Source organism: Sus scrofa, chromosome 16, assembly GCF_054392235.1.
Source record: "Sus scrofa isolate SSC_HxYL_T2T_F1_AM1 chromosome 16, Sscrofa_HxYL_maternal_Yorkshire_Landrace_v2.0, whole genome shotgun sequence".
Classification (NCBI taxonomy): domain Eukaryota; kingdom Metazoa; phylum Chordata; class Mammalia; order Artiodactyla; family Suidae; genus Sus; species Sus scrofa.
The window spans coordinates 63940014-63963377 of record NC_139398.1 but is presented as its reverse complement, the minus strand read 5'-3'; the positions used below and the strand labels follow the sequence as shown (position 1 = coordinate 63963377).

The following is a 23364-nucleotide window of genomic DNA, read 5'->3' as shown; positions in this document are numbered from 1 at the left end:
TCCTTTTTTTTCTATTTGTCTTCTCAGGGCCGCACCTGCAGCATATGGTGGCTCCCAGGCTAGGGGTCCCATCGGAGCTGTTGCTGCTGGCCTACACCGCAGCCACAGCAACTTGAGATCCAAGCTGTGTCTGTGAGCTACACCACAGTTCACGGCAACGCTGGATCCTTAACCCACTGAGCGAGGCCAGGGATCGAAGCTGGGTCCTCATGGATGACAGTCAGGTTTGTTAACCACTGAGCCATGATGGGAACTCCCACAATGTACTTTTTAAAGGATGCCGATTCCTGCTGGTTCTGACTTTCAGGGGATGCAGCCTGGGAACGTGCCCTTTGGCAAGCTCCTTGCCTAAATCTCACGGCCACTGAAACATGAGAATCATTGATTGGGAGGCATGGGCTGCAAGATAGTGAAGAGTCAAACCTGGACCAGATGGACACGACCTGGAGAAGGAATGGACATTAAACACTCTGGATTCAGAGGAGAGTGGCCCCATGATGTGAGAGACCCCAACATTCACCCTGACCCCTTAGAGGAAGGAAGTGTTAGCAGGTGCCTGTGTGCGCCAGCTGGTATTTGGTGTGGCATTCCTGGAACTGTACAGAGGGTGTGCAGTGTGCCAGCTTCAGGTGAGACCTGGAGGAAGGTAAGCGGTAAGAGACTCAGAGAGACAAGGTCAGGATGGTTCCTGACTGCGGTCCAGGTCCTGTCCCTTCCCACGAAGCCCAGGGGCCCCTGCTCACCTGTCCCCGGAAGCCCATGCCACTGACGTCACCAATTGTGTTCTTGGGACGGAACACTCTTGGTTTGGGGGATTTGGGAGAAAATGCTTCCTGGGGGCGGGGGATGGTGGCGGGGGGACACACTTCAACCACAAAATGATTTTGCCTTCTTATGGGAACAGAGATTAATACATGAATGAAGATTACTCCTAAGCAAGGCGCCCCAGATCATTGCTTTAAACTCTTTCCTCCAAGGTGGGGTGAAGAGTGTATCTAAATTCCCCCCTTTCAAGTTCTTTTGTTTAGGGACTCAGCTGGTTCTATTCTTTTCTTCCAGATTGGGGGGGGGGTGTGGCATCATTTTGCTTAAAGATTCACCTGGGACCAGGGAGGCTCCACCCTGGGGGTTGGGTTCTCCTTGGCTCCACTCTTGGGAAAGCAATAAAACATGAGACAATGCCTTCCACCTTCTGGGACCAGCTGGCTTGGGCAGTCCCTGTGGCCCAACCATGGTTGTGCTCCCCACCCGTCTCCCATCAGCGGGCAATGCCAGGGAGAGCTTCACACTCCTTGGGCATGTAAAGTCTCACCTTTAGGCACAGAGCTGAGATGTGGGAGACACCCAGCAAATACAAGGAAACTCTCTCTTGGTTTCTGCACACTGGAGTTAAAAGAAGCAAAGTGTGCTTGGGCCCAGAGAGAGGGGTCACCCTTGTTCATTGGCAATGCCCAAACACGGCTCACATAGGCTTCTGCTTTTTTTTTTTTTTTTTTTTTTTTTGGCTGCACCCATGGCATGTGAAAGTTCCCAGGCCTGGGATCAAACCCAAGCCAACAGAGCAACCCAAGTCATTGCAGCGACCATGCTGGATGCTTAACCCACTGCATCATAAGAGAACACTAGGTCTTCTGTTCTCTGATCCCCAAACTCTAAGCAGCCATGCACCCATTCCTCTGCCAAATAAAATCCATAGACACATCTTCACAATGAAGCTTGAAACCAGTCAAGCATTTTTTATTAAAAAAAAAAAGTCTAATGGTAAGGTATATAGTCTATACATGCTACAGCTAATTCACTGTTCACCACCCCTCCCCCTCACATGATATAGCCTCATGTAATTTGTGTGTGTGTGTGTGTGTGTGTGTGTGTGTGTGTTAAAAGGAAACAAAAAACACCACCAGAATCTGTCAGCTTGCCAAGGGCGTGAGGAGCACTGAGCTATCCAGGGATCTCCAGCATCATCCTGTGAGCAGACACGAGGTGATGGGCCAATGCTGTCAGCGCCCACCGTTCCTGGAGGGATGCAAGAAATGGCCTCGTTACTTGGTGGCTCCCTGAAGCAGGACATGTGGGTTGTGGCCAAGGTGACCCGTTTGTCGTCACCCGTGTGAGAGTGAAAGGGGTGCTGCTATTAACAGTTATGTGGGCACAGTGGCACCGAGAGGCTTACACTGGGGTAAGGCTTACACGGGGTACCTTGGTTGTCATAAAGCTTGTTGCTGTCATAAGCCTGGTGGGGGCACCTCCTTTTGTATGTTTATAGAAGACCGGAGACTCAAGGTTACCGGCTTGGCACTGGGTTTAGCCTCTTCAAGGACAATAGAGGTTTGAAGCCCTTGTCCCTGACTGGAGCCTGCTTTGGAGTAGAAGACAAAAACGGGGAAGGTGGAACATCAAAATACGGTGGAACGGCTTGAGAACTTGGCAGGGTAGCACCAGAAAGCAGACTCTGCCCCCTGGGCCTGGACAGTCACGTCTACGAGGAGGGTGCAGGAGCACAGACTCAGGAGCCTCCTGGTTTTAACTCTGCAGCCTCACAACTCTGTCGGTGACCTTCGTAGACTGAGGTCCATCTAGACATTAGACCCTTAGCCAACTTAGGAGCGATTCCTCCCTGCACCCTCAGGCCTCAGGGCAAAGCCAGCTTCCTAGGCATTCAGGCCACACGGGTGGACAACAGGTCATCTTTGGTCTATGGTGTGGGATGGCTGTTTGCAGTGCAAGCCCTGAAGGATGGGCCTGGACAGCCCAGGAGGAGACAAGACTGCCTCTTGTGACGCAGGCTGTTGTGTGTTCATGGTACGGCCCAATGTGAAGGGTGAGACCTCCCGGGGAGCAGCCTGAGCCAACATCTAAAAGACGCAGGCACGACGAGAGGATGGCAGCCAAGCTACGAATGTTCTCGTTCTTGATGATGTCCAGTTGCCAGCTTTGTGAGGGCAGGAGCGATTTCTTCTTCATCCCACTCAGGGCTGCGTACTCGGTACAGACTGAATAAATTCTAGACGGTCCGTCCCTTAGCCTAAGCACAGGGCCTTCCAAATCTTGGGGAGACTTGGCATCTGTTCTTTAAAGTGGCAAGTTTGTTTTCCTACAGTCTACCTGGTAAGGAAATCCCCAGTGGGCCCAGACATGTTTTAAGGCCAAGGAATTTGCTTAAGAAATCAGTCACATAGACAGGTCTGGTGGAGGTCAGGTAACATCGCTATGGGAAGCCTGGTGGGATTCCAGCAATTTCCCCGGGGAGGGCAGAGGCATTAACAGTGGTTTGAGCTGCAGTCCAGCTGTCCCCAAGCCTCATCCTGGGACACGGACAGAAACCCACCAAACGACAAAGAAATTCTAAGTAAAAAACTTGAGCAAAGGCCTGTGTTCTCAAGCAGTGGTCCTAAAACTCAGATTTTCTAAAGATTTGGTTGCTACCACTAGGGGTAGTTTTGCCCTTGGATATAAGATAAAAGAGCCATCCCAAGGGAGTACGGAGGGGTGAGAAACAGAAGAAAAGCCACCCTTGCCTGCCTTTGGGGGCTGGCATTTGGCCTGTGACCTACTAATGTGTGATCGTGGGGTGAGGGGAGAAAACCCTACATGAAAAGGGAGGGTCACCTGCTTCCCTCGAAGTGCCTTGGACACTTGGCAGCTGATGGCAGAGGAAAAGTCATGAGCACTGGGGAGAAAAACTCCCGGACTTGAGTCTCAGCTTGGTCGCTCTCTGGATGAAGCTGAGCAGGTGATTTCATCCTCTGGACCACAATTTTTTCACTACAGATCGGGGCGGAGCTTATGCACCTCCCAGGGCTGAAGTGACAATTAAGTTCAAGGAAGGGGCATGTTTAAGCACCGGGAACCTGCCCGGAGCTTGGCAGAGGGGTTATTCCTATGGCCCTGGACATTTGGTGTGGCGGTAACTCCAGGGGGGTTTGCATGTGCAAACAAAAGCTCACAGAATCGAGGCAAAAGTCCTGGATGGTGTAAAGCGAAGTCCCCAGGTGGGGACAGCTAGTGAGAGCCACTGGCCATCAAGACCGTCCCTTACAGCTGCCTGGGGAAGGGCCATTGCTGTGGCACAAGGAGCTGGAGAAAGGAGTCCTCAGGACACAGAGGTGCCCTGCGGAAGCAACGGTGAACACAGAGAAATGTGGCTTTAGTACCTTCAGTTCATGTCAGAACATCATCATCATCAAAAGGCGGGTTCTTTCATTTGCAGGAAAAACTTTCTGCCCAGAGAAAGGCAGAACCAGCCCATTCCCACCCAGCCGTCCCCTGGGAGGAAGGGAATGAGGCCAGCGACAACCCCCTTCCATGGAATCTGCACACAACGACCCAGTCTCTCCACAGCCAGGCACGGAGCCACGGCAGCCTGGGCTACGCCCAGCCCCCAGCACCTAGTAGGTGCTCACGAAATACTGGAAAAGGCCAATGAAAGCAGAATCAGAAAAAAGAAATGAGTTTTGTCTTTGGAAATGTAGGCAAATGCTGCACAACAGCTTCACAAATGGTGTTTAAACCAGAGTGGATCAAAAACTCAGCAGAACCTGCCTCAGGGCCTCCTCCCAAGTAGGGGGGCCTTGGGTGGCAGGTGGCTCTCTCCCAATCTCCCTTCTGCCTTCTTCCCCCCCCCCCCAGGGTTCTGGGGGCAGGGCCAAGGGGGCACTGTGAGGGGTTCCTGGAATGTGGGATTTACAGTAAATAAAGATGCTACTGTGGATCGGGGGGAGCTCTTTCTCCTGCAGAGAGGAGGGTGGGGAGAGTGGAAGAGGGCTGTTTGCACATCAACCTTTGGCACTGCCGCTGGACAGCGAGCGTCCCCAAGAAAGCCAGCCTTGCGGTTCCAAAAGCATGGCAGCAGGTGAACACTCTCCCGGGTAGGTCAGGGCCACTTCCTCTGGTCCTGCAGAGTCAGGTGGAGGTGGGGGGGAGGGGTGCTGCCTTCTCACCCCCACATGCCCCTGCCTGGGCAGCCTGTGCCCCATGCAAGAGCTCTGGGCTGGGGGCCAGAACCCTTGGGTCCTGATTCTCGTTCTGCCGTGTGCCTGGGCCCCTATGTGCCTCAAGGAACCACATCCATCAAAATGGGTGCGAGGGCGGCCCTGGGTTCGCAGAGGGTGAGGTCATAGAGCAGAAGAAAACTCTTCTTCAAGTGCCAGAGAGGAGTCGGAAGCAGCAGCAGAGGGAGGCAGGAGGTGTCTGCCTGGCCGGTGGGTCCTCATCTCCTTATGGGGCTACTGCTTACTCTGCTCCAGGCAGGCACGTGAGACCATCTCAGCTCCCTTTGCTCCACAGGCTCCATCTCCTGGGCGGCACTGGCACAGGAGCAGGACATAGGGCTCCACGGCAACATCAGGGTCCAGGGCAGCCTGTGGCAGATGCTGCAATGGGTTGGAGGGTGGTGGGTGTAGAAGCGGCCATGAGCCACCCCGTTCCCTCTTGCACATCCCCGAGGAAGCCAGTTGGCCGCCTGCTCCTGGCAGCCAGCCGGCTTCTCCCTCTCCCCTGCCTGGTTTCCCTCTTGCAGGGGGAAGGGCACAGGCATGCAAGTCAGGCCAGCCTGCATTCGGATTCCCTTTCCTCCTCTTCCAGCCCGTGTGCCCTTGGGCACACTGAGCTCCGGTTTCCTCATCTGTAAAACAGATGATATTTATATATCATAAGAGAGGGTTGTTGCGAGAGTTCAACGTGAGTGTGAAGTGCCAAGTACAGCATTTGGCACCTACTTGCTACGTGGCAAAGAGGAGCTCACAAGGGCCCCCTTATTCAAACCAGCCTTGAGCTTCTTGCTCTAGGTGGGCAGGAATGAAAGGCCCCTCAAAGCGGGCTGGGGATTCTGGTTTAAAAGCCCTGGGTTGGACCAGAGCCTGCAGCAGGAAAGGAAGCCTGGAGCTGGAAGGCAGGAAGGCGGAGGGGCCCTCCTGGCCCACGCCTGGGACAGTTGCATCTGGTTGAACCTGAGAGGCCCGAGGGCCAGAGGCCTCGGGGAAGACAGCAGCTCCCTGGGATTGAAAGGAGCCAGCTTCTACAGGAGGAAGTTCTTTTTGGGACCAAGCATTTTGGAAACTGACTGAATCAAGTCGCTGGACTTGAACGGACTGAGTGGGGTGCTGGCGGGGGCGGGTGTGGGGGGGTCTTCTGCCTGATCTAAGCCACGAGAGACCCTTTCTGCAGTTTCTCCAAATGATGGGCTTTGGTCCTGGAGGCCTCGGGAGAGTCATAGTCCTGCCTCTGGGTGGGCAGGGAAGCTGGGTGGCGATGCCACGGGCCTTAAGGCAGGGATGCTGAGTAGAGAGAAAGGGGTGTGGCCTCTGAACCTCCAGGGGATGCTGCGCTGGGAGGGGTTACCCTCCCCCGAGGGGAGGGAGGAAACCAGTCTTCCCTTCCAGTCTTCCTTCCTTTGAAGCTTCGTGGAGGATGATAAATTAAGAGGCATATTAAATACGTGGGGAAAGCTGGCAGGGACCAGGGACGTGCAGGACCTCCGGGCAGGGAGGGAGGAGGCTACGGCTTCTTTCTGAGATAGTTGGAAGGAATCCACCCTTCCCAGGAGGGCGCCCCGCTCTGGACTTGGCAGAACCACCAGCCGCTGCTGTTCTTCTCCCGGACCTCAAACACTGTCCCCTCTTGGAAGCTGCTGGTATCTTGGTCCCCTTCAAAGTCGGCCACGGCCACATACAAAGAGTCCTTCGGGCCGTCTGCGCCGGGGCAGGGGGCGGCAGCCCCTTTGTCCTTGTTTTCCCCCATCTTGCCCGTCATCCGTGGCCCCAGCCCACCTTTGCCTCGCATGTCATCTTGGCCCCCAGGGGAGGTGGAGAGAAAAGGTTTGGCTTTTGGAGGGACGAGCAGGGCCCGGCCCGGGCCCGGGGCAGGAGCTGCCTTGACTTCACTGGCCTCTCTCTGTGGCCCCCGGACCTCTGGGAGGGGCCTGGATGACGAGGTTTTCTTGGGGGGCGGTGGTCTCCGCGGCGGGACCACAGGTCTCTGCTGGGAAGCCTGTGGGAGAGGGACGGGCGCGTTCTTGGGCACAGGCTCTGCGGTCTTGCCCGGCCTGGGCGGGGCTCTGCAGGTCGGCTCCTTTGGGCTAAGCCCGTCTTGTTTGCTGGTCCTGTCCTGGGGGCGGCCAGGCCCCTCCCCTGGGAGGAAGCTGCGGCTGATGGCCATGTCCTGGCCTCCCCCGGCCTGGTGGCCACCCTCTCCATCCACTGAGGGTTTCTCTTGGGACTTGGCAGGCCTGAGCTTGCTCCTGAGGTTACAGATGTCCACCTGGTCTTCTCCCTGAGCCGGCTCTGTCCTGGGGGAAGGAGCTGGTTTTGGCCTCACCTGGGGTTTGGACTTCAAGAAGGGATTCGGGGGAACGGCTTCTGGCCTCTCCTCGGGTGGGTCGGCTTTGGATTTGGAGACGGGTCGGAGGTTGGGCTTCTTCACTTCCTTGGCCAACACTTTGTGGCCGCACTCCAGCCCCATCTCGTTTTTCAGCTGGAACAACTTGCTTTTGTCAGGTTTGGGCTCTGGTCTCCTGCTGTCCCGGCCCGGGGGCGCGTGCTTGGCTGGGATCATGGGCAAGATCATGCCGGGAGGCTTGGGTGAAGCCCCCCGGAGCTGCTCCATCCTCTGCCGCTCCCGCTCCTGCAGCTCCCCTTCTGACTTGATGATGGATTCTTTGCGGGGAGGGAGGCTGGGCTTCTCCTCCAGGTCGGGGTCCGAGATCTCCTCGTAGCCTGCGCACGAGGACATGTCTGAGGATGCCTTCCTCAGGACCTCCTTCCCGCCCTTCCAGTCCTTGGACCACGGCATCCCGGAGTCCGCAGCACCGTGCGGGGCCTCGGGCAGGGGCCGGGAGGGGCCCGTGGCTTCGCTGCTCACGCTGTTCTCCATCGCTGCTGCCTCCCCCAGCCGGAGCTGCGGCACCTCGTTGGGCAAGGGAGCCAGAAAGTTGGGTCTCGAGGCATTGCTGGTCTTCTTATACTTGTCAATGAAGGTCGCGGGGGCCCATCCCTCCTTATCTTCAATCTGAATGTACCACCAGCCACTCAAGTTCTTCTCGATTACCTGCAAGGGAGCGCAGAGGAAAGTACTTAGCGAGTGTTGTGTCAGGGCCAGCGGGCCAGAATGGTCTGGGAGAACTCACCTGCAATGGGGGTTCTAGAAGCAGGGATTTTTACATTCGGCAGATTCCCAGACAACATCTATGCGGGACCATCTAAGGAGACTGCTGTGTAACGGAAACATCTCATATGGGGGTGGGTTCTTGTCTAATCTTGGATTCTCCCAAAAGCAGTCCTTGAGACATGCACTTGGGTGTCAGTCCTTGAGACATGCACTTGGGTGTTGGTAGTTAATTTGAGAGATGATTCCAGGAAGCCCAGGTGAGGAGGTAGGGAAGGGGAGAGCCAGTTAGGAGCAGGTTAACAGTCTGGACCATTGGGGCTTTATCCAACAGGAACCCTCAGTGAGTCTGTGCAGAATCGGACGCCGGGGTGGGGACATTCATCTCCTGATTCCTAGCCCCTCCCCCCCAGGGCACTAACCCTCCCCCTTTCTGGGTGGTGCCCTCCAGCAGGCACAGGAAGTAGGAACCAGTCAGGGGGTTGGGAGGCAGGGCAGGCCACCAGCAGTGTCTGCTAAAATTCTAAAGAAGTTCAAGGCAAACCCCCGGTTTAGCCCAAACCAGCCTTGAGCCCTGCTCCTTTGGTTGAGCACCAGGCGAAGCAGTTGGGTGGTGCTTACAGGCCTTGCTGTGTGAAAAATGTGCATCCTTAAGTGTGGGAATCACGCTCAGCTCATGTTTAGATACAGGGGGACTGATACTGATGGAGGTAAGACAAAATTTCATCCCATCTCCTTCGCCCTCTGGGATAAACACTCATTGACTGGATCGGTGGGTAGAATCATTCATGTTATTTAAGATCTTATGTTTCTTTTTTTTTTCTTTTTTGGTCTTTTTTTTTTTTTAGGGCTGCACCTATGGCTTATGGAAGTTCCCGGGCTTCCATTGGAGCTGCAGCTGCCAGCCTACGCCACAGCTACAGCAATGCCAGATCCAAGCTGTGTCTGCGACCTATACCACAGCTCATGGCAGTGCTGGATCCTTAACCCACTGAGCGAGGCCAGAGATTGAACCTGAGTCCTCATGGATGCCAGTCAGCTAGTCAGATTCATTACCGATGAGCCACAATGGGAATTCCAGATCTTATGTTTCTTGTCTCCTTTTCGCTTAGTGCTGTAAGGCTGAATTCACACGGGTGAAAGGTGCACATGCTACATGTTCTGGGCTGAACTGAGGTTCCCCCAGATTCATATGCTGACACCCTAACTTCTGTAACCTTAGATTGTGACTGTGTTGGAGATAGAGCCTTTTAAGAGGGAACTGGGTTACAATGGGGTTGTTGCGGGGGGCTGGTGGCGGCGGGGGGGGCTCGTCCAATATGACTGCTGTCCTTAGAAGAAGAGATTAGGACACAAATACAGAATGACAGACAACCACATGTGAACACAGGGAGAAGGCGGCCATCTATGAGCCAAGGAGAGAGGCCACAAGAGAAACCAAACCTACTGACACCCCTTATCTTGGACACCCAGCCTGCAGAACATGAGAAAATACACATCTGTTGTTTAAACCAGTCTGCAGTCCTTTGGGATGGAAGCCTGAGCAAATTAATACCCAGAAATTCCCCAGCAGACTCTGTGCCCAGGATTGCTGATTGCAACTGCCCTAAGAGATGGGGGACTGTCAGCCCATTGTAGAGATGCGGAACCGAGACTCGGGAGTGGAAGCTCTCACAGAGGGTCACACAGCAAGTCAGTGATGGAGGCGGGAGTCGCAGGCAGGTTGGTGGGCTCCAGAGCCTGAGTCTTTACCACTACTCAGCCCTGTCTCGGAAAGTGGACCCTGCCCGGGGAAGAGCTGTGCCCCAGGAGAGAAAGTGCAGGGGCAGAGGGCTGCGGGTGTGGTTTGGCTGTTGAGCTCTGCTGCCCAGATCAGAGAGGAATAGCAGCCACAGACCCAGCGCAGGAGCAGAGGCTGGGCTCTGGGGCTGCAGTCCTGGGTTCTGGTTCTGGCTGCCTGAACAGCCCTGCGTAAGCCACATGCCTGAGATGCCACACCGCAAAACCGAGAGGATAGTAAGAACAATGACGCCTATTTGCAGGGTTTCCGTGAGGACCACATAAGCTAATGCAACCACGTAAGCTAATGCACGCAATGGCATTTGGTAAACCTGAAAACCAAACGTTACCTATTAGTATTAAATTACAGTGAGATCACTGAGAATGGAGCAGGCATATACTTAACAAGTCTCACTGGAGTCTCTCCAGAAAAGGGGAGCCATTTACGTGTGGACGACCACGTAAATTAACACGTGGCAGCTCTGTTAACAATTAAAGGCAATTGTGGGCATACAAGGCATCGCCAGCACATCCATGAGATTCAGCACCTCTAAGTATGTACGTAAGCAAGTGAAAACAGGGCAACAATCAAAATAAAATGTATCAGTGAGGATTTGCTAAGTTTACACACTACTCTGTACTATGGCAGGAGCTCTAAACGTTTTTATTTTTAATCGAGATATATGGGAGTTTTTCATTTACTGGAGATGCTAAGAGTTCTTATGAAACAGACATATCTCGTTTTCTTGTGTTACACTTTGTTGTGCTTTGCAGATACTGTTTGCTATACATTGAACATCTATAGCTAACCTGCATTAAGCAAGTGTATTGGTGCCATTTTTTTTTCTTTTTTTTGTTTTTTTAGGGACATACCCACGGCATATGGATGTTCCCAGGCTAGGGGTCCAATCAGAGCTGCAGCTGCTGGCACATGCCACAGCCACAGCAACTTGAGATCATAGCCACATCTGCGACCTACACCACAGCTCACAGCAACACCAGATCCTTAACTCACTTAGCGAGGCCAGGGATTGAACCTGCATCCTCATGGATGTTAGCTGGGTTTGTTAACTGCTGAGCCACGACGGGAACTCCCAATTGGTGCCATTTTTTCAACAGCAGTTGATCCCTTCATGTCTCTCTGTCACACTTTGGTAATTCTCAAAATATTTCCAACTTTTTCACTGTGGAATGATGATCTGGGATCAGCAATCTCTGATATTACTATTGTAAAAAGATTACCACCGGCTGAAGGTTCAGAAGATGGTTCACGTTTTCAGCAACTAAGTATGTCTTTTTTCTTTTGGCTGCACCTGCGGCATGTGGAAGTTCCTGGGCCAGGGGTCGAACCTGTGCCACAGTATGGACAACACTGGATCCTTAAGCCACTGAGCCACTAGGGAACTCCAAACATGTTTTAAAGTCACACAGACCAAGCTAGGAGCTAAGGTGCTCCTCGTAGCTCCACTCTTAGAATGCCGTGGTTCTATCAATGAATTCTGAAGGCTAAGAAGATGTTGAATTGAACAAGGAAACCAAACTGGAGAAGAAGAAAACAGAGGACACAGCATTTATTGTACGGAAAGAACAGCTGGTTAAACCAAAAACTTTACGGACAACGATTTCTCACTCGAGTCCTGCAAATTACCACCAGCAGAATCCACGCTGACATCACAGAACAATAAAGCAGAGAAGTTTCCAGGATGGGTTATATCTGTGCTTCCCGGAAAAGAATGCTGAATAAGTGAGTTATTTATTGGCTCAGCTTTAGCAAAAATAGACAGGATAAAAGCCAGATACAAGAAAGGGGAATGGTTCTGGTTGAAGGGGTGGGGTAGGATCTTGGAGGGAGACTCCGCCACACCCTCAAAAAACCCCAGGGATCTGTTCACTCCCTACTGCACCCAGAGTCAGCCCTCAGCTTCAGTGTGTTGTGCAGCCTACTGAGCTGCCCTTGGCAGATTCCACAACGTCCTGATCCAGGGTGGTGCTTATTGGCTTATGTCCTATACACAGGCATGCTCAAGCAATGGTGTGTGTGTTGCACAAAATGCTGGAAACTCATTGTCTTCAAGGAAAAGAGGGTTTTCTAATACTTTTCAGTGTTCTTGGGAAAAAAACAAACAAACAAAAACATTTTTAACATGCAAGCCAGACTTCTGGCTTCAAGATGGGAGATAGAGTGAACAGCAGTTTCTCCTTACTGCAATACAACCACGAAACAAATAAATGAACACAAAGCCAAGTTCAGAAGAAGGAAGGGGAGGAGTCAGTGGACCAGGAATTGGGTGGAAGGTGCGGAGTGGGGCTGTGTTCCAGGCCTGCTTCAGGGAGTTCTGTAGCAAAAGGACTGCCGGACGTCAAGGGGCTGGAACGGGGGACTAGGGAGGCCCAGGGCCAAGTGACAGGGGCCTCACTGGGATACCAGGCAGAAGCAGCCAAGCTGGTTGACCTCCCTCTGCTCTTTATCCCATTCCTGTAGGAGAGGTGGAGTGAAGGACTCAATTGCTTACAAGTGGAAACAGTGAAAGAGTGAGCTTGGGTCTGAGACACCACACTGTTCGGTGGCTGGCTCAGAAGTCCCCAAGCTGGCACTGAAACCAGTGCACGCTGACCAGCCCCCTGTGTGCACCCCCAACCTGGCCTCTTTGTCGCTGCCTCTGCATGTACAGCCCAAGACAAGTACTAACACCATGAAAAGAACTGAAAGAAAAACACTCCTGGCAAAGGGTTTATAACTGAGGAAAGACGTCCTGAGCAAAACCATATTTGATATCCTCAGACAGATACGGAAAGGCATCAAATTCATGAAAGAACAGGCTGTTATGAGATAAGAACAGGCAACCATGAAAAAGAATCCATAAGCGTTCTTGGAAATAAAAATGATGACTATTGAAATAAAATAAGCCACAGACTTTGTTAAAGAAGAAATTGGGAGCTCCCTGGTGGCGCAGCAGGGTTAGGATTTGGTGTTGTCACTGCTGTGGGGCAGGTTTGATCCCTGGCCTGGGAACTTTTGCATGCTGAGGACATGGCCAAAAAAAAAAAAAAGCAAATTAATGGGCTAAAAGATGAAGTACAATGCTTTATCTAGGGATAAAGATGGAAAATATAAGGAGTTCCTGTCCGTGGCTCAGTGGTTAACGAATCCGACTAGGAACCATGAGGTTACAGGTTCGATCCCTGGCCCTGCTCAGTGGGCTAATGATCCAGCATTGCTGTAAGCTGTGGTGTAGGTCACAGACGAGGATCGGATCCCAAGTTGCTGTGGCTCTGGTGTAGGCTGGCGGCTACAGCTCTGATTAGACCCCTAGCCTGGGAACCTCCACATGCCGAGGGAGTGTCCCTAGAAAAGGCAAAAACACGAAAGAAAGAAAGAAAGAAAGAAAGAACGAACCAACGAGGGGAAAATACAATTCATTTCTCATAATGTCAAGAAAGCATTCAGTACAGAAATGAGGGCCTGCCCTTGGTCTCAGACTGAGACGTATGGCCCCATGAGCTAATGAGTGTAGGGAAGGGACACCAATGGGAACCAGAGCAGGCAGGGATTTGAAGAATAAGCTGGATTTTTTTTGTTGTTGTTTTTTTTGGTTCTTTTTTGGCTCCACAGCACATGGAGTTTCCAGGCCAGGGATCAGATCCAAACCACAGTTGCCACTTATACAGTAGCTGTGGCAATGCCGGATCCTTAACCCACTGTGCTGGGCTGGGGATCAAACCTGCAACCCATCGCTTCAGAGATGCTACCGATCCTGCTGCACCACAATAGGAACTCCTGACTTGGAATTTTTTTTTTGTCTTTTTAGGGCCCCACCGGCAGCATATGGAGGTTCCCAGGCTAGGGGTCTAATCGGAGCTGTAGCCACCAGCCTACACCAGAGCCACAGCAACTCGGGATCTGAGCCGTGTCTGCCACCTACACCACAGCTCACGGCAACGCCGGATCGTTAACCCACTGAGCCAGGGATCAAGGCCAAAACCTCATGGTTCCTAGTCGGATTCATTTCTGATGCGCCATGACGGGAACTGCTTGGATTTTTAATTTTAATTTTAAAAAGTTTTTCATGGCTGCACCCACCGCATATGGAAGTTCCCGGGCCAGGGACTGAACCCAAGTTGCTGCTGCAACCTGCATCACAGCTGGGGCAACAATCAGATCCTTTAACCCACTGAGCTGGGCCAGGGACCAAACCTGTACCTCTGCAGCACCCCACACTACTGCAGTCGGATTCTTAACCCACTGTGCCACAGTGAAAACCCAAGAGTTGGATTTTGATATGCCAAGTTCATTTCAAAGAATGTCCTGTTTTTTTTTTTCATGTTTCTATTTTTTTAAATATATATATATATATATATATATTTTTATTACTTGAATGAATTTATCACTCAAAGAATGACCTTAAGTGCCTTCTATGAGAGCAGGTAGTGGGCTAGGAGCTGGGTTAAAGAGAGGATGAAGTCAGAGAGAGTGAGAACTGCAGGGAAGGGCCAGCTGGGCCAGGGGGCTTCGGAGGAAAGCAGTGCAAATAACAGCAAAGGGAGGAGGACAGGCCCCGGATGTGTAAAGATGTAAAGAGAGGAGGCCTGTGTTTCATGTCAGAATAATGTGTGTGTTTTACAGCAGCAAAGTGGGGAAACTGGGCATAGAATTTATCCTGTAGCCCAAGCAAGATGCTTTGTGAGTTCTCTCTGTGGATTTGAAGTTAGAAAGAACAGATTGAGAGGAAAAAAAAAAAAAAGGAGCAGATAAAAAGCCTTTTAGAGCCTTATTTTCACTGTTGCCTCAGTTTCTCTGTAAGGATTGTCATTTGCACGTTACAAAAATTAGTATGAGAGGCTTCAGTTTAGGTTCTTTAAACACCTCTGCAGATAGCCTCCCTTCTGTCTGAAGGATACCTGGGAGTTCCCTGGTGGCCTAGCAGTTAAGGATTCAGCATTGTTATTGCGCTGTGGTTTGGGTTCAATCCCTGGCCCAGAATTCTGGGCCACACACACACAGAAAAAACAAACAAAACAAAACAAAAGACACTTGACATTTCTGGAGAGGCTTGGGCAGAATCAGTGGTGGAGAGGCCCAGGATGCACCTTCAGGAAGCCCCCAGCTCCCAGGCTCACTGGGCAGCTGCTGTGGGATGTGAGGGGAAAAGAGAGGGAGGCAGGAGGGGTCACAGCTGGAGGGAAAAGGGCAGGTGCTTTGGAGGCCCGGAGAAGTGAGTCGAGACCCTCAGGACATGGGTCGCACTTACACACTGGCTCAATAATCACTCGTGCGCTCCTTAGTTCCTTCACTCGCCCAAACATCCCTTCACAAAGGAATGACTCACTGAGCACACACTCTGGACCAGCCCCTGTGCCAAAGTGAGGGGCAAGGATGAAGAAGAAAACACTCCCTGGCTTTCTGGGCGTTAGCAGGAGGCTAGTGGGGAACAGATTTTCACTGATTCAACAACATTTATTGGAGTTCCCGTCGTAGCTTAGTGGTTAACGAATCCGACTAGGAACCAAGAGGGTGCGGGTTCGATCCCTGGCCTTGCTCAGTGGATTAAGGATCCAGCGCTGCCGTGAGCTGTGGCGTAGGTGGGTGGCTACAGCTCTGATTCGACCCCTAGCCTGGGAACCTCCACATGCCGCAGGAGCGGCCCAAGAAAATGGCAAAAAGACAACAAAACAAAACACAGCATTTATTGCAAACCTACCCTGGGCCAGGCGCTGTGCTAGTCGGGGGATATGGGAGTAAAAGACAGATATGGTCTCCACCCTCCTGAAATCCCCAAATATCGGGCAGATAAACAACACACTGTCAACACACACTGGCTTTCTTTCTCGTTTTTTTTTAGGGTTGCGCCCATGGCACACGGAGGTTCCCAGGCTAGGGGTCAGATTGGCCCATACCACAGCCATAGTAACACCAGATCCTTAACGCACTGAGCGAGTCTAGGGCTTGAACCCGTGTCCTCATGGATACTAGTTGGATTCATTGCTGCTGAGCCACAATGGGGACTCCTTTTTTTTTTTTTTTTTAAATGATTTTAATTTTTTCCATTATAGCTGGTTTACAGCGTTCTGTCAATTTCTACTGTACAGCAAAGTGACCCAGTCACACATACATGTGCACATTCCTTTTTCTCACCTTATCATGCTCCATCATAAGTGACTAGATATAGTTCCCAGTGCTACACAGCAGGATTTCATTGCTTATCCATTCCAAAGCCAATAGTTTGCATCTATTTCATTTTTTTGTGTGTGGAGTTCTTAGCCTTTCTTTTTTTAATATGATTTTTATTTTTGCCATTATAAGTTGATTTACAGTATTCTATAAAAATACCCCTGGTTTTCATCTGGGAACAGACATGGATTCAAATCCTAACTCTGCTACCTTTTATTTTATTTCATTTTTGTCTTTTTGCCTTTTCTAGGGCCACTCCCGCAGCATATGGAGGTTCCCAGGCTAGGGGTCCAATCGAAGCTGTAGCCACCGGCCTACACCACAGCCACAACAACACAGGATCTGAGCCGTGTCTGCAACCTACACCACAGCTCATGGCAACACTGGATCCTTAACCCACTGAGCAAGGCCAGGGATCGAACCCGCAACCTCATGGTTCCTAGTCGGATTCGTTAACCACTGAGCCACGATGGGAACTCCTCTGCTACCTTTTAGCTGTGTGACTTTGGACAGCACCCTGTTTCGGAGCCACAGCTTCCTCATCTGAAAAATGGGGACTATACTATTCTTGCCTCCCCAGAGTAGATGACGCGGTTAAGCGAGATACCGCACGGGAGGGGCTTAGCGCAGTGCCGGCACCTGCTATCCCACTACTTACAGGCTTTTCCGGAAACATGGGAAACACCTTGAAGCTCTAACTCCATGAGAAAGAAAAGAGAAGTGAAGGAGAGGGGATTTCTGATGGCCTTTATGCGGGCAACAGAGTAGATAAGCAAAGGTGTGGGAAGCAGAGAGGAGAGGCATTGGGCAAGGAGGAGGTGATAAACACAGAATAGAAGAGAGTTCCCATCATGGCTCAGTGGTAACAAACCCGACTAGTATCCATGAAGACTTGGGTTCGATCCCTGGCCTTGCTCAATGGGTTAAGGATTCGGCATTGCTCTGAGCTGCAGTGTAGGTCCAGATGCGGCTCGGATCTGGTGTGGCCATTGCTGTGGCTGTGGTGGAGACCAGCAGCTACAGTTCCGTTGAACCCCTAGCCTGGGAACTTCCATATGCTGAGGGTGTGGCCCTGACAAAACAAAACAAAAACAGAATAGAAGCCAGTCGCAAATACCATGTGTATATGATTCCACATATAAAAAATGTTAGTGGTCGCCTAGGGCTGGGGCAGGGATGCTCAGAGGGATTGAGGGGAAACGGGGAGTGACTGCCAGAGTGTACAGGCTTTCTTATTTGGGTGATGAAATATTCTAACACTACTTGTGGGGATGGTTGCACAACTCTTAAAAACGATTGAGTTTTACACTTTAAATCAGTAAGTTGTATGGTATGTGAATTATATCTTAATAAAGCTGTTACAAAAAAAAAAAAAGAATAGAGAAGTGGGAGGTGGTGCCTAGAATCAAGAATCACAGGAGGGAGTTCCCATTGTGGTGCAACAGTATTTGTGGTGTTTCTGCAGCGTCAGGACGCAGGTTTGATCCCTGGCCAGGCACAGTGGGTTAAAGGATCTGGTGTTGCCACAGCTGTAGCACAGGTTGCAACTGCGGCTTGGGTCTAATTCCTGGCTGGGAACTTCTACATGCTTTCGGGGAGGCAAAAAAAAAAAAAAAAAAAAAAAAAAAAATCACAAGTAGGCAAAGGACCCTGGATCCACTCACCTCGACCTTCAGGCCTGCCTGGAAGCTGATGCCATCAGGGATGGTGGTCTGAAATTCGGCGATGGTGTAATACTCTTCCTCCACTTGAGGTGGGATGGGAGGCTTGGGCAGGTTGAGACCTCGAGGCTGGTGCAATTAAACACAGTGTCAAGTTCAACAGAAGTCCATTCCCACGGGGGTGAGTGGGGGTGCTGAGAGATTGGGGCACACGACCACCCTCGAGGGGGCGTTGGTGGACCCATTTGGATGCTGAAGGACAAATCAAAGGGGACTGCTCAGATCATCGTCTCTTGGATGGGTCCCTGGCCCGTCAGCTTTAGGGCGACGAGAAAAAACATGGGACATTTACTTACAGTCATGACAATGTGGGGCAAGACAATATTCTCTGAACTTAAGAGGCAGCGGGGTTGTGAAATGCAAGTCAGAGCCATTGCTGTGACTCTGGGCAAATCCCTCCCCTCCCGGAAGCTTCAGTTTCATCTCCTATAGAAGGGGAAGAGCAGGATCTACCTGGTGGGGTCACTGTGAACGTTCCTGAGTTCATGTAGGGAAACACCAGCACCCTGCCTGGCATTTACAGCTACTCAATAAATGGCAGACCTTAAAAAAAGAAGGCCCGTTTTTCAAAGGATTGCTTAGAAAACCGGAGTATGAGAGGAACCCATCAGAATGGCCCCCCAGGCGGAATGTGAGCTTCATTCCATGTCTGTTGCAAGTAATCTCATTTGAGAAGATGGTTCTAAGATAAAGCAAGGTGGGGGCAAGAAGCAGAGAGCCCATCCTGAAGCCTACCTGCCACAAAGTCATGGGCAAACTGTTTGACCCCCCTGGACCTCAGCCTTTCCACCTGTTAACAGGATGAGTTTCATGAGGCTACCGTGTGGACAGGGAAGAGTGCAACTTTGGAAAGGGCGAGGTGAGCATCGAGGCCAGTCTCAGGTCTGGGGCTGGCTCCCCACCTGCAAGGGTCCACTTACTATGGTCATGTCCCGGCGAGGAGGGGGTCTCTGCCTCATCTTGGGAGATCCTATAAAGAGACAAGATTTTATTTCACACACTACAGATAAAGTTCCTGAGGTGGACACAGGAAATGATCTATTCTCTCCTTTTCCCGTGGGAAGAGCCTGACTAGGAAGGGGCTGCTCAGACTTGGACTTGGCTCAGGACTTTCTATCAACAAGCGGATGGTGCTGAGTCGTGGCGCGATGGAAAGCTCTCCAGGAAAAGCAGCAAGTGTGGGCTTCAGAATAACGCGGAGGTGGGAGGTAACAAGTTCTGTGATTTCGAGCCACATGGCCCTTTTCTGGAGAAGGTGGATGCCTGCCTCTTGGGGCCAGTGGTGGAGATGAAAGTAAATAATACGGGTGAGGCTCTTGGCATGTGGCAGGCACGCATTTATGTTATTGCCCCGGCTCTGTGCTCTGGACCAAACCCCAAACAAACAATCTGCAAACAGAACCAAGCAAACTTGGACTGATGACTTCAGGGGTTTTTTACTCAGGAGTTGGACTGCCCCCACTCTGGGTCTTGGGGTCAGGAAGAAGATAACTCTGCAGTGATCTGAGGCTCCTGGCTAAAGGCAGAACACTGAGGACGGCAACCTATATGCTGCCAGAGCTGGTTTAGCTTGGGTCTACACAGCCTGACAGCTGTGGTGTGGAGGAGACTGCTAAACTCTTAAAAAGTCTCCCCCTTTCTTCTATTAGAATAAATAGCAACAGGGTTTTAGCCAGACATTTGGCTGCCTACATAAGACATTTCCCAGACTCCCTTGCACCTAAATATTGCCATGTGACTAAGTTCTGGCCAATAGGATGCGAGAGAGCACCTAGTGTGTAGCTTCTAAGTCCCATCCTCTATTCTCCCTGACCATTTTCATTGGCTGGACTAGTGGGGAGCCATCCTGGACTGGGAGGATAAGGGCAACACGATAAAGATGCAGCATAACAACTCTTGACTGGATAGAGATGCCGTAACAGCTCTGGACATTTACCTGGATTGCTCAGTGAGAAAGAAATAAACACCCGTATTATTGGAGCTGTTGTTATTGGGGGCATGTGTGTGGTGGGAGTGGGGAGTCTTTGCTTGAACATCCAAACCTATAGCCTAACAAAGACACAGGATTTCAGACTTTCACTTGCTCCTCTATATTAACGGGAATTATCTATGCTCTTTGTCACGATAGGTTCCTGCCATGGCATGTCTCTGTTTCCTCAAAGTGGCTGAGAGACTCAAGAAGCGCACTGACCATAAGAGCTAAAACAACCAGAGAAGCCCAAAGAGGGGCCAGTGACTTCAAACTTGCCCCTAGTTTTTAGGCATTTCCTAACAGATTCCTTCTGCCCTGCACAGGGTCATCCACTTGAGGCTGGAGTCCTGGTGATAAAATAATGAGCCGATGATAATAATGAATCCTACTCTCAGGTGTGCTGGGAACGTTCGGTGGGAAAACATAGATGAGGGAGCTTTGCAAAGCAAGATGGGTAAAGACATCTTTTTGGAGTCAACTCCACCCAGGGTCCACTTTTTCTTCCGCTGGCTCAGAAATGAAGCCCTGCAGAGAGAGCACAGGTGCTGGACTCAGGAGGACCTGGGTTCAAGTCCTGGCCCCATCGTTCACTAGCTGGGTGGCCTTGGACAAACCATGTCATCGCTCTGTTTCCTAATCTGTAAAACCAAACTTGGTCCTTCAAAGGTTGTTAGGAGGAGTCACTGAGGCCGATTACAAGATTCTTGGCACAGAGTAAGGGCTTGAGAAACAGAACCGGTGGTGTCAGCATGAGGCAGCAGAAAAAACATGGTCTGGACTAGGAAGGCCACACCTCTTTCGACTCAAGGTCTGCAACTAGCGGGCTGAATGACCTGGAGGGAGTTGCTGGGGTTCGTGAGCCTGTTTTCCTATCTGCAGGATAGTGGGGAGCAGGTTGCCGTAAGCACAAGGACAGCATGAGGCGCTCTGGGCACAGAGCCGGGTGCTTACTCTGCTTCATGTCGCTGTCAGGTGCCGGGCGACCGTCGAACCGGCCGTCCCTCTGGTTGTTGAGCAGCTCCTTCTCCCGGCCCGTCTGCCGGGTGATGCCGTCCAGCTCGGGGACGCCTGCGTGGGCGGGTGAGCCGGGGCCTGGCTTCGGGGGTGAGGGCTCCCCGCTGCTCTTCCTCAGGTAGGAGGCCGGGGCCCAGCCCTCTTTGCCCTGGTACCTGGGAGGAGTGGGAGGGATGCTGGTCAGGCAGCCCTGCCTGGGCCCTTACTGTGCATCACCCTTGGGGGTCCAGATGATGGGAATGACGATGGGTCACAACGCTTGCTGCCTCCCGATGAAGCCCAAGCCCTCGGCTGGCCATTCAAGGCCTCCCCAACCTGGCCTCTCCTGGCCTCCCCAGCCCCACGGCAATCCTCACATCGCACCCACCCCACGCGGCCGGCAGTCTCCCGAACGCTCCCTCCGCTGCCCGGGGACCCTGCTCTTGGAGACCCTCTGCCTGGAAAGCCCATCCTCTTGCCTGCTCTGTTCCTCTTTCCTCGCTCTACTTAATCCCCCTTCTCAAGCCTCTCCCGAGCCTCCCTCCACGGTGCCCCCGCTGTCTCCGGCACACACCACGATCCCAGCATCTGTGACACACAGTGACACTTGGCCCTGATGGTTTTATTTCCCTACTCAGAATGCGAGCTCCTGGGGGCGGAGATCACAGCTGATGCATGTCTGTGTGCGAGGCGCCTCGCTCCCAGTGAGATGAATAAAGGCAAATGGGACAAGTGGACAAACTGCCAGTGGACTCGGCAAGGGTGACCAGCCGCAAAGCTCTGCTGGAGTCGTTGTCCCCATATGGTCATCACTGTGGTGACAACAATGAAGATAATGATAACTGGCCTTTAGGGGGCCCCTACTCTGTGTCAGTTCTGTTTGAAGCACTTTTTAGCTGTTGATGTGCTCCATCCATCCAAGCCTGGAGGTGGCAGAAATGGATTCAGAGCCAGGTAGCTGGTACAGGTCTGTGCTGTGAACCTCTGCTTTGCTGCCTCTGCTCAGCAGCCCCAGCTCCCGCTGCAAAGCCTGGCTCCACCCATGTGGGTTAACAGTAGATTAAACACACATTTGGATGGGAATGAAGCAGGTTAGGGGCTGGTTCCAGGGCTACCAAGGGTCACTGAGCTTCGGGGTGACGGAGACGCTAAGAGATCAGTTCACTGAATTCCAAAGGGAATTGAACGACTGTGATGTCCCTTGATTCTCTACACAACGGAATTCAGTTGAAAAGCATGAGCAGGTTGCTGGAGCCAGCTTGAAATGCTTGTGCGAACCAACTGTTCACAATTCTTCCCAACTCTGCACTTGGCGACAGCACCCTGGGAGCTTGAAATACAACCCGGCAGGAGTATTTACACCATAGCAATTGGCAAACACCACAGCTCAAGAGCATTTTTCCCTTGGAGAGCTGGCTGTTAAACATTTGCCAGCACCCCACCAATCTGGACCACAAAACAGGTGCCCCCACCTTTGGGGAATATACCTAATGGACTGGACATGATATATGGCAGGGCCACATCTCTCATCAGGAATCACTGTAAGGAGTTTCTGCGGTGGCTCGGCAGAAACGAATCTGACTAGTATGCATGAGGACAAAGGTTCGATCCCTGGCCTTGCTCAGTGGGTTAAGGATCCAGCGTTGCAGTGAGCTGTGGTGTAGTTTACCATGTGGCTCGGATCTGGCGTTGCTGTGGCTGTGGTGTAGGCCAGCAGCTACAGATCCGGTTTGACCCCTAGCCTGGGAACCTCCATATGCAGCAGGTGTCACCCTAAAAAGACAAAACAGAAAAAAAAAAAAAGGAAGAAAAAAGAAATTTAAAAAGAAAAAAGAATCGCTTTAAGAACTAAATAGCACTGTGTTTCAATAATAAGAAAAAAAAGGATCTTTTATAACTGGAAGCAAATGTATAGAGACAAATCTGTAGTTTGGTGTCTGTCAATCTTAAAATATCCTCTAAGAAGGACTATAAATCAATTGTGCTAATTGGAAAACGTCAGGCTGCACACAATCCAGGCGTCACTTATGAGACAGTTCATTGTTTAGTGGCACTGGAAGCAGGGAGGCCTCACATCCAAGTGCTGAGTGGGCTTTGGGGTCAGAAAGGCACAGGTTCAAAGCTTGGCTCTGTCACTTTCTGCTTCAGTCAGACCTTCTGATGACCGGTGCCCTTGCTGATGTCCTGCTGCTACTTCATGAGGGATCCTGAGCCCAATTGAGCCACCTGAATTACAGAGCCACTAAATTTGGGGATAATTTGTTATGCAGCAAGACAACAATATTTGAGCTGTGTGAGCTATCCCTGTCCTTACTGCAAGCCTCCGTTCTGAGGTCCCCTCCTTTAGGAAGTCTTCCTGACTGCCAGGCCAAGGAGCCCTCTTCTGTACTCCAAAGTCCCCTGTGCATTCTTCCAACATACCACTCGCTGCCCGGCCCTGTGCCTGTGCCCGAGTCTGTCTTCTGCACCTGTGGGGTGAACTACTGTGTCTTTCTCACCATTGACTCCCCCAAATCAGAATAGGTTTTGGTGTAGGTTTGCTGAATGAATGAAGCACTATACACTCAGCCGCAGTGGCCCTGATGTCCTGCCTTACATGCACAGACACCAGGTGGCAGGGGCCTCAGGCT

The 23364-nt window shown here is 51.6% G+C and overlaps 1 protein-coding gene across 3 annotated transcripts in view; it reads right to left on the bottom strand.

The window, feature by feature from the left end:
- Positions 1–1703: 1703 nt before the first annotated feature.
- Positions 1704–23364, bottom strand: part of SH3PXD2B (SH3 and PX domains 2B) — a 125677-nt gene continuing 104016 nt past the window's right edge. For all 3 annotated transcript variants that reach the window (XM_085002460.1, XM_021077089.2, XM_085002461.1), the window contains 4 exons: positions 20693–20910; positions 18690–18739; positions 17713–17838; positions 1704–8043 (listed from right to left, as the gene is read on the bottom strand). In XM_085002460.1, the coding sequence (XP_084858586.1) occupies positions 6496–8043; positions 17713–17838; positions 18690–18739; positions 20693–20910 (1942 nt within the window). In that variant the 3' untranslated portion in view covers positions 1704–6495. The remainder of the gene's footprint in view (positions 8044–17712; positions 17839–18689; positions 18740–20692; positions 20911–23364) is intronic.